This window comes from Echinops telfairi, unplaced genomic scaffold (assembly GCF_000313985.2).
Source record: "Echinops telfairi isolate 266 unplaced genomic scaffold, ASM31398v2 ScPeMD7_7421;HRSCAF=8459, whole genome shotgun sequence".
NCBI classification, from domain to species: domain Eukaryota; kingdom Metazoa; phylum Chordata; class Mammalia; order Afrosoricida; family Tenrecidae; genus Echinops; species Echinops telfairi.
Window position 1 is genome coordinate 3586482 of NW_022111321.1, and position 11198 is coordinate 3597679.

General features: G+C 44.6%; 1 protein-coding gene across 1 annotated transcript in view; it reads left to right on the forward strand.

Annotated features, from left to right (window-relative positions):
* The window catches only part of LOC101638486 (ferroxidase HEPHL1), an 88560-nt gene that overhangs the window by 52935 nt on the left and 24427 nt on the right, over nucleotides 1–11198 (forward strand). Inside the window, exons 8-9 of the mRNA XM_013006243.1 lie at nucleotides 3605–3755; nucleotides 7981–8193. Coding sequence (XP_012861697.1) covers nucleotides 3605–3755; nucleotides 7981–8193 — 364 coding nt within the window. The remainder of the gene's footprint in view (nucleotides 1–3604; nucleotides 3756–7980; nucleotides 8194–11198) is intronic.

Here is an 11198-nt window from a genome sequence, read left to right on the forward strand (position 1 = left end):
AATTATGCATTCTCCTGAGTGGGGGATGGATGTCAATGAATTTGGCCGGAAGGATGCTTTCCAACAATCATTCAGTCAAATTCTCTACTTCTGGTCTCTATTATCAATCTATCCATTCCTCTGTTCCTCTGTCTACTCACCCACATCTATCTTCAACTTTTTATGTTGAAATAATTTGAGACTTACAGAAAAAGTCAAAAGCAAAACAAACCCTTAAATAATTCCTAGTATTCCTATATTCTGTTCAAACAAAACAAACTCAATGTCATTGAGTTGTTTCTGATTCTTAGTGACCCTATCATTCAGAGGAAGACTGCCTCCTAGGGTTGCTAAGCCTGTAAAACTGTATGGAAACAGTGAGTTGGTGGGTTCAAACTGCTGACCTCTTGGTTAGCAGCTAAGCACTTCACCTAGACTCTCAAAGTAGAAACAGTTGGCCTTATTTGCTGTACTAGTCTATTTCTTGCTTACTCCTCCCCACTCCACTCTTTGACAACAAATTGCAGGTTTGATGTCTCTTCCAAGTGTCCTCAAAACTAGGTCACTCTGACAAAAACACTATAATTAGCAACATCAAGAAATGAACCTTGATACCATACTATTATCTAATCTCCAGATCTTTCATATTTTTATTAGTTGTCTCATTAATGTCCTCTATGCCATAAAGGAAAACACCCTTGTTCTGAGTTGAGCTGTCATGCAGGACCGTGCATTGCACCTGGCTGTCCCTTTGTCACTCCTGCCCTCCCCTCAGACTGATTCACAGTCTATTTCATCACAGGGCAGCAAGCTGGGACTTTGGTAAAAGAGCAAATCAAAGATCAAATCACTTCCCTGTTTAAGGCCCTCCAGTGGTTTCTTTCACACTTAGCATGAAATCGACACTTCTTACCCAGTCTGATAGCATCTCTCACCATATCTCTTCCCAGTACTAGGGCTCCTTCTGCCCGGAATGCCCTTGCCCTGGCCCTTTGCATAGCTGGTTCTTCCTGTCACGTACTCAGAGAAGCATCATCTGACCCCCTAAAGCAGCACTGAGGCCAGTTCATTCTTGTTCAATCTGCAGGGATCTTTATAAAATGTTGGTTCGGCATGGTATTGGGACAGGAGGAAAGTTGAAAGAAATAGAGGAAAGAAGTAGGAGGCAAAAGACATTTATAGAGGTATAAATAAAGGCATGCATATATGTAAATATATTAATATATAGCAATAGAGATATAGGTCTATGTACATATATTTAAATGTTAAGTATTAAGGTAGCAGATGGACATTGGATCTCTACTCAAGTCCTCCCTCAATGCAAGACCACTTTGTTCTAATAACCTGGCATTTTGTGATGCTCACCTTCCCGACACGATCGTGGATGTCAAACCTATTGCCATCCGGTCTGTTGGGACTCTTAGCACCACTGTGTAACATTTCTGGGATTATAAAATTTTAAGGGGTCCAACAGCCTCATGTTTCTCCTTTAGAAATAGATGCTGGACATCCCTGGACCACCGTCTCTGTAAAACTACTTATCTTACCCACGTTTCAGCACGGAGAGCTGGACCACGGTTTAGGGCTCAGGCCTCCCAGTTTACTTGCTGCTGTGGGAACCTGGCACATACGACTTGGATGCTGCGTACACACCGGTGCAGACACCAACCACAGTTTGGATGCTCTGGGGGCTGTGGTCGCTTCTCAGAAGGTTCTCCATCAGCATTCCATGCACAGGTGGTGGGGCCCTGTCAACTTCCTCCTAACCCGGACTTGGACTGACTTCCCATCTCCTCAGTTATCCTCCAAACACCTCATGTGATGAGACCCTCCAACCCATTTCCTTCCCGGCTTCATTCTTGTCTCATGGACAACTGCAAGCATAGTTAATAAGAAGAACATTAATCAAGTACTTAATTATCGCCAGGGGTCGTGTTCAATGTTTTACCATATCATCTCATTTAGTGTGCACAAAAAGTAGGAAGTGGGAACAACTATTGTGCTCATTTCCAAAGCAGGCCAGTAGGGTTAGAGAAAGCAAATCACGTGCCCCAGGCTATACCACAGGCCAGCAGAAGGCCTGGCATCTGAGAACCCAGGCTGGCCTGCTCCCTTTACAATAGATATTTGTTTGAGCCCTTATTTGATCTCAATTTTCAATATTTTATTTTGAGAAATGTCAAACCTATCATGGTTTCTCCATAGCCCATGAACCACTGATCCTGGAACATGTAAAAAGCGCTCATGTCAATCTCTGTAAGGTCTAAGGTGCAGTGTAGTAGGAGTACCTCCAGCTTTGTGTGGAGCTAGAAAAGCAGTACGGATGGGACAGCAGGGCTGACTCCAGGTTGGACTAGGGGGTTACAAAGAGAAAGGAGTGGCAGACTGTCAAGTTTGGGGTGGGGGGGGGAGGGGGCGGGATGGATATACACACAAAGGACAAAGGTCTGCAGAACACAGAAAGGCCAGAGAGACCTGGGGACTCGGCCTTGCTTCAGTCAAGGTGCCAGAAGGGAAAGGTCAAGAGATGAAGTGGGTGGGGACCCGTTTGTGGTGCATTTGGATCCTAGTGTCCACTTTGTGGAGAAGAGAGGTGAGGTCAGAGGACTCTGCTGAGGATCCCTCGCAGGCAGGCAGCGGGGTGGAGGGTAGGTCAGAAGAGGGCCCAGGTTGAGGCAGGAAGACACAGAGGGGTGGAAAATCATCACCTCTTTGCTTCAGATTTGGAGAAAGGTCTTCTCTGAAATTCAGGAGGTTCTTGGTCACGTCTTTCCAGTCTGACTGGTGAACACGGTGGGAATAGTCCTCCACAGGCTGCTCAGCATCAACTCAAATGGATACAACTCAGCAAATCTCATCACTGTTATCAATCCTTTGGGTCATGCACAAGCACTTCTTGAGTTTCAGGCATTATTCATGGAGCTAGGGATTGAGAGAACCCAAAATGCCCCTACCCTCAGGAAGTCTACCGTGTCGTAAAGGAACAGTAAAATAGTAAGTTAAAAAATAAATGTCCTTTCAGAGGAAGCTAGTGCAATGAAGAAAGGTGAAGCAGAGTGAAGCCAGGAGAGTGAGCTTGTGGTGGGGTGGAGATTGAGTGATTCTTTGAGACGTGGCGGTCAGGCCAACTCTCTCTGAGGAAGGGACATTTGTGCAGAGCTGAGTGGAGGGATCAAAGGAGCCCCACGTGGAGGCCTTCTGGCCAGAGGAAATAGCACATGCAAAGGACCCGGGGCAGGAGTGGGGCTGCTCTGTCAGCAGAAGAACAGGGTGTGGAGGTGGCTGTGTGATTCCAAGGAGATGGAGTCTGAGAGATGGGGGCCCCTCAAGTAGGACCTGATAAGGAGAGTGAGGCCCTATGAGTGCCTGGAGATTAGAAAGGTCTCAGCAGGGACGGATTCCTCTGGATAAATCCCCTGGGGGAGGGGCAGGGTTTACTGAGAAAGATGGGTTTCCTGAATGGGGAATGTATTCATCAGAATCACACTCTTTACAAAATGACGTGGCGCATCCACGGCTGATGCAGGTGGTATACCTACCGTTCTGTGTTCATCTGAGAGGGAAGCCGGGCTAAGAATTCCTGCAGGCTGCACTTCTTACTCACCCGTTTCTTTCTTCGCCGTAGAAAGGAATGGACAAGGAATTTTACCTCCTGTTCACGGTCTTTGATGAGAATCTGAGCAGGTATCTTGATGAAAACATTCAGAAGTTTACCTGGCGACCCCTCAGTGTTGACAGAGAGGACAAAGAGTTTGTGAAATCCAACCAGATGCATGGTATGAAGTGAAAATATTTGAGAAATGTTCTAAATATCTTTTCATCCCCCTCCCCCGTCATATTCATACTCTTGGTTGTTGATCTTTGTGTTGGGGGTATTGTTCTTGGTCATGAGGGGGCTGCTTTATGCCTTTCAGCTTAACAAGGTCTGGTGAAACTTCTCTATCCATCAGAGACATTGCGAAGCTCAATAATACTTCTAAAACACTCTATCAGTGTTAGATGAAGTAAAATCGAATTGGAGCTCACAAGGATGACATCACACACACACACATATAGTTGTCAACAGATAGTCTACATTCATGTGTTCTTGTATGTGCTGCAAACATTTCCAAAAGAATATTGTAGAATATACAGGGGGAAACGTTTTGAGAAATTCCTAGCCCTAACAAAACACCATAGCCAAATCAATAGGCTTGAGAATTTAGGACCATGGAGTCAGGAAGCCTTTAGGTCAATTGAAGTAGCATAGGCCACAAAGATAATGTTCTACCTCTAACTTTGATGAGTGTGATTAAAAGCTTGTGAGTGACCCTCTATGATGCAACAATTGAGCTCTCCTCCTCTGGACTGAGCAAGATGAAGAAAATCAAAGACTCAAGGAAACTGAGTCCAAACGACCAATGGACCATGGGAACCACATCTTCCACTACCTTGAGACCGAAACAATTAGATGGTGCCTGGCTACCACTACCAACGGCTCTGATTAGGATCACAATAGAAGGTTATGGACAGAAGGGGGAAAACATGGAGAGCAAAATTCAATATCATAAAAAAGATGAGATTTACTGGTCTGATGTCAACGAGTGGGATCCCTCCATACTGGAGCCTTTCGATGTCTTCAACCCTGAAACGGAACCCGGTCTCGGGGTCCACCTTCAGCCAAACAATAGGCAGGCCCTTAGATGAACAATAACACCAGAAAGGAGTATACTCCTCGGTACAATTGTGCGCACCAAGCCGAAAGGCAACATTTGGCTAAAAAACAAAGCTCAGAAGGCAGGAAAGCTCAGGAAAGAAGGACAAATACAGAAACAGGGGACCCTGAGAGGACAGTGGAAAAGACTGCTGTAGCAGCACAACATGTGACAGTTACATGGAGGGAACTGTGGCCCATTGTGGGGGATCGTGCCATTGGGGGCACGGGGTGTGTGTGTGGGTGTGGGTGTGGGTGTGTGTGTGTATAGGAGAGAGAGGATATATATATAAACTGTTGAATGGAAAACTTATTTGCTCTGGAAACTTTCACCCAAACTATAATAAAAAGTAAAACATAAATAATAATCATAGTGATGTTCTTTGTAAGTGTGGAAAATGATGGACAAAGGGCTCTCCCTTGTGTTTCCAGTCATATCGTTAAGTCTGGTCACATTGAATGATAATCAGAGATGAATATCATATAGCAAAGAATCTCTTAGGGAGCAGTGTGGTTGATTGTCTAAAATATTCATTTGTAAAATATTAGTCATTCCTATCCCAGATATTCATTTGGGAAGAATCACCTCATTCTTGCTTGACGTCTTCTATCAGTTGTCGCCACAGCAAACTACCTTGCAAGTGGAGATGACTAACACGGGATTCTAATTGGTCTTGGACACTGTTTCTGTTGATGGAGTGAGGTGCAAGAGTCTAAACTCACAGACCTGCAAGGGTGCGCAGCCAAAAGGAGCGGCCCAAGGAAGGGCTGTGAGTTAACAGGTGCTAGACTGCTTGTTTTAAGACCAAGCATCATATCGAGTGAGTTTCATGGCCTTTTAAAATGTAATGGGAAAATAACTAAATAGAGCCCAATCCTTTCTGCCCCAAAGTTCAAATTCCCAGTGACCCACAGGAACAAACCCATAGATTCTTGGGGTCCAGGTGCTCAGTTCCAACCGAGTCCCCCTCAGGCCAGTGGAAAGTGTGAGTGTATTGGCAATGCTTTTCCAAGTCTTCTATAAGATATCTTGCTACAAATTTGTTTTCAAGCTTCATATTAACCAATATAAAAGGGGAGCTAAGCTACTCAGGAGAAAAGTAGCAATTTGTTCATAGAGAAGCGATGTGTGCCCTGTCACCAAGTTGATGCCAACTCATGGTGACCCTATTGGACAAGGTAGAATAGCCCTGCAAGTTTCCAAGACTGTTACTCCTAATGGGAGTAGAAATTCCCATCTTTCTCTCAGAGAAGCTATCTTACAAACAAACATATAATTATAAACAAGAGAGGAACTTCTATTAGAAACAATTATACAATCTAATAGACAATGTCAAATGCAGGTCTAGCCTGACTTGGCAATGGGAGACGTATCTTTGATTTTGGGAATGCCGAACATGTGACAAGGAAACTGTATCTTAATTCAAAGTTCACACAATAATTAAAAATAAAAGTCCATCTTCATTTGACGTGTATGAAATGGGAGGAAGAAAGATAGCAACAACACCACAATGGAAGTCCCATATGCAGCACACAGTGACTTGCATTGCATTTATTTTTATGATTAATATTCAAAAGGTAATTTGTTGAATAACTAAATGAATGATCCAGAAAGAAAGGTCTAAAGCAAGAGAAGGTTCTCTACCAGCCAAGCCAGGGCTGTTTATTCGCACCTCAACTTACATGACACCTCTTTCTTATTTTGTAGATAATGCAAAAGCATTATCAAAGTTTTCCCCACTGCCAGAAGATAGGAGGTTCTTCTCCAAAGCCTCAGGGCTTTTTGGAATTTCTACAAAGAATTCCAGGTATCTAGCAAAAATTAGCAAGCACCAAGTAATTTCATTTGGAAATAAGATTGTAGCAGAAGGCCATTGATGTGGTGGCTATTTCCTACTATGGGCATTAATGGGGTGTGGAGGTAAGAGATGCTAGCACAAGACGGAATTGCACGCAGTCCTCGGGTGCTGTTATTCACTGTGGCATTTGTCTCCACACAGTCTGGATGTGGTTCTAAATGCTTCTCGTGACAGCAGTCTACGTAGCCACAGCCAATGGCTTGACTTGATGACAAAGAGAAATGATTTGCTCCTCTGGAGGTAGAGAGGACCTTCATTCTCTAAATATGATCATTAAAGTCCAGCGAGTTATTTAATTCAGGTAGGGAAGTAAAAGTTCTCACAAAGCAAAAATATTCACTCAAAGACTAACCTCTCACACCCTGATAACGCTCCTTCTATGCCTTGCCCCTCCAAATTCCTCTTCATTTAATACCACATGACTGGGTCTACTCATCTCTCACCAATGTTTAGTCAGATATGGGGTTAGAATGCCAATCAATTGGCAGATCTTTCAAAGGACACAGGGTCCAGGAAATCAATAAAGTGATATCTATTAACATTCATCTATATCTATCTTGTAGCTGTGAGTCTTTCGTTGAGCCTAAGTATTTAATTTTCAGGAGTTCCCAGCTATCTGGTTTGCGTTCTGTTGCTCGTGCATTTGAAGTTGTGATAACTTTTAGGATCGAGTGCAAAGCCATAGACAAGTGAAGAGCTGGTCGAATTAAGTGAATCAGAACTAAAGGAGAGACATTCATGGAAGATGGCAGACAAGGAACCTTAAAAGAGAATGATTTTCCCATTGGGGCTTTTAGGCAAGAGTTTGGGGGAAACTTGTGAAATCCACAAGCATTTTCAGAAGAATGAAGCTTTTATGATGCGGCTGCAAAAGTCAAATGTGAAAGCAAGGACATCACATCACGCACCAAACAATTTTGCCAGAAAAAGTATGCCAAACCCCCAGCCTGATTGATTCTTAGATTTCCCCAAACTCTAAAATCACGCCATCGAGTTGATGCTGACTCTTAGTGACGCGATAGGAAAGGGCAGAACTGCCCTTGTGAGTTTCTGAGATGGTAACTCTTAACGGGAGTAGAAAGCCTAGTCTTTCTTCTGAGGAGAGGCTTGTGGTTTCGAACTGCTGATCTTACAACTAGCAGCCCAATGTATAAACACTGCACCACAAGGCTCCTGATTCTCAGATTTGGTGCTGTTAAATAGGACAGTTGTATAATTTTAGTGTAATTTCCTGATGAATTTTTGTCTCCATTTTAAATGGATCCCCTGTGTATTTTCCCCCAGTACCATTTAATCTGTGGTAACAAAGATCTTCTGTAAATTATGTAAATCAAGGTGTAAATATCTGAACCCTCTTCGGAGATATCCTCCTCTTTCACCAAGAAGCTGTACTGTCAGCATGCATGCATGATTAGAGTGAGCTCTGACTATGTTTTTCTTTTTACCTAGCTATTAATGGCTATATGTACGGCAACCAGCCAGGCCTAATCATGTGCAAAAAGGATCGAGTCTCCTGGCATATGATTGGAATGGGCACCGACACCGACATGCATGGCGTTGATTTCCAGGGGAACACCATCCATCTCCGGGGGACGCACAGAGACACCCTGGCCCTGTTCCCCCACACCTCCACCACAGCATTTATGCAGCCAGATCACGCAGGTAAACTTGGCCAGTCCTCCTCAGGGGACCACATTCCTCTCTGGAGCACACCCACTTACTGCTTTCCTCTGAAAAGAAAAGAAGCAAAAACAATTGGTACAATTTGAGCAGTTCCCATGGGTGGGGGAGAAGATGCTGTCTTGATTAGAATTGGAGCATTTTAACAGTATTTTACTCAACGTGCATAGTGCAGGGATCAGAAGAGGTGCATCTAGAATAATATTCCTTGGGAGCCTGCTACGGGCCTTGCCATACAAATCCTAAAAGGGTGAACTCGATTCAGGCCTATCCACCCTTCAGCTCCCGGGGGTGTGTATTCTCTGTTCTCTTTAAGGACATTCTAATCGCTGCTCTGAAGCAGCTACCCCTTGGGTATGTCCAGGTAATGAGCATGACCTGGTCTCCTGTCTCTCAAGTTGGGCAGTGGACCCTGATGAGCTATTTGGAGGCTTCACCAGTCTCTGTTTTCATTGCACTGGGCACTCTCGGTTTCCCCAGAGGGCAAGCTGCATTGGGACTGGAGTTCATGGAGGGCCCAGTAAAGGGCCACGCGGGCCCTTCTCTTAGAGACAATGGGGCATTTCAGAAGATGGGAAGGGCTGTATGAAAAGCGAGCAGAGCAAGAACCAATGGCCCTGAGCATGTTTTCCCAACCCAGCTTTTTTTGGTCCGTCTTAGCAAGAAACCAACCTTGTACCCAAGAGAATCTGCCAGTCTCGTTCCTTTTACCAACGGACGTTCTCCTTCATTACTCCAAATCTAGGTGATTTCCAGTCTTGATGAAGAGCTTCAAATCGTTGGCTAAGAGTTGGCTGAGAGTAAGGGCTCCAGAATTATTGCCTTGCAAGCTATCCTCGCAGTCAACCTCTTCCATTCGTGTAATTGATCAATTATGAATCACCCCAAAACAAGCGATGCCCTGAGCAAAAGGTTGTTTTGAATTCAATAGATTTCTCAAGTCCAAAGAGGGGAGAGGAGTGGAAAACAACTGTGGAAACAAGCACTAAAAAAGAGAGCAGGCTGACATAAGTTGAGATTTGACTACTGAGTCCAGCCCCTTGTGTTCTGGTTTGCATTTGGCGGTTAGCCCTTCTACTGCCGTATCCTCATTTCTGCCCCTTATCTCTAAACCACAAAATGTGTCCCCCGAGTGGGTGGAGGACATTGTAGGTGGCAACTCCAAAATTTCCCCCTGGTTCTCAGAGAAAAGATTTCCTCAATTATTGAAGAAACATGAGGAATATATAAATAATGAATTTTGCGGGGGCGGGGGGTAGCCATACAGAGAGAGCGCTTGTCTTCAGTATTGTCTTGTCTGATTTCACAGAGAGCTTTCTTTGTGAGGGTCCCTGTCAGTGCCTGGGGGAGCCCTAGTGGCGATGTGGGGTAAGCATCAGGCTGCTAACCACAAGTTTGGCAGTTCCAAACCCACCGGCTTCTCCTTTGAAGAAAGATGAGGCTTTCTGCTCCCATAGAGATCTACAGCCTTGGAAACCACAGAGAAGAGTCCTGCTGTGGCCCCGAGGCTTACACTGAGCCGAAATGGACTCAACAGGACTGGGCGGGTCAGTGAGTGCCTGGGTACCGGGCACAGTCGCCTGTGGTGTGTGAGAGACGCGGTTCAGTGCTGTGTGGGTGGGTGGTTCATGAGAGGTGCATGAACGCCTCACCTCAGAGAGGAGTCTATCAGGGTAGCTGTGCTGTCTGAGAACAGAGACTAATAGCCATCAAATGGCCATTGGATGTCAAGTCGGCTCCAAGTCAGGGTGACCCCGTGAGGTTCAGAGTAGAACTCTGCTCCTTGGGGGTTTCGATGACTATTTATCTTCGTTTATTTTTTAATTGAGCTCAGCCTTCCTTCCCCGAAGGCTTTGGGTGGATTTGGATGTCCACTTTTTCAGTTGTCAGGCAAGTGTGTCAACTGCGTGGATCACCCAGGGACTGCCTACTAGGGCCACAGTCGATTTCATCGACTCAGTCAACTCACTGAGAGTGAATGCCTACCGAGAATTGTATTTGTTTTGTATGACCCAAAGGATCTAGAAAATTCAGTTTACAAACTCCCATAATTCTCAGTCAGACTTGAGCACGGGTAATATGCAGACAAATGTACTAACTGGCTGATTTCTCTTTTCATCATAAGGTAGATCTGCCTTTGTAAATGAGAACATCTTTTGCTCAAGGGCTTAATGAAGTCATACATTTGGCTTTAAAAACAATACATGTGCATTTCTCTTTATGGTTTATGAAATCCTTTAGGGGGAAAGACATGACTTCAGAAGTGGTAGCCTAATTTGTATTCTGTCCAGAATCTTAGTCTTGCAGGTAATGCATTCCTTTTAAAACTGGACTGGGCTATGCGTATCAACGATTTTCCAGGAGCTCCTGTCCTCTCGTAGGTGCATGCAGAGAGGTGATATATATATATATGTAACAGTTCAATTTCTATATGCATAATTCAGTGATGTTGGTTACACTCAGCATGTTGTACACTCATTACCATCATCTTTTTTTCCAAATTATTCCACCACCATTTGCAGGGACTCCATGCCTTCTAAGCACTGATGTCATGTCCCCTTCCACCTCCACTCCCCAACTTGCCCCACCCTGTCCCATCCGCAGTAACTACTAATAAGCGCTTGTCTCTGCACTCGCTGCTGCCCAGCCGATTGACTCAGAGAGACTTAGGACCGCACAGGACGGGGGTTGGCTCTCCAAGGCTGTTAGGTTTGTTCAGAAGCAGCCCCTTGCACTTTTCTCAGGCAGAAGGGATGGTGGCCTTTGGGTCAGTAGCTAAACGCTTGACTAGGGCACCCCCAGAGTCCATCCGGTCTCTATACACTTGCCTATTTCAGGTAAGGGCTTTGGAAGCATATGCCCTTTGGTGAGAAAAGTCATTTCTTGTTCACAAAGAGAGATAATTTTACAAGTGAACTTCAGGCTGTATTTTATTTTTTCACTTGTGAAGATATTCAAAGCGATTTATTCCCTTTCTTTTTCTTTTT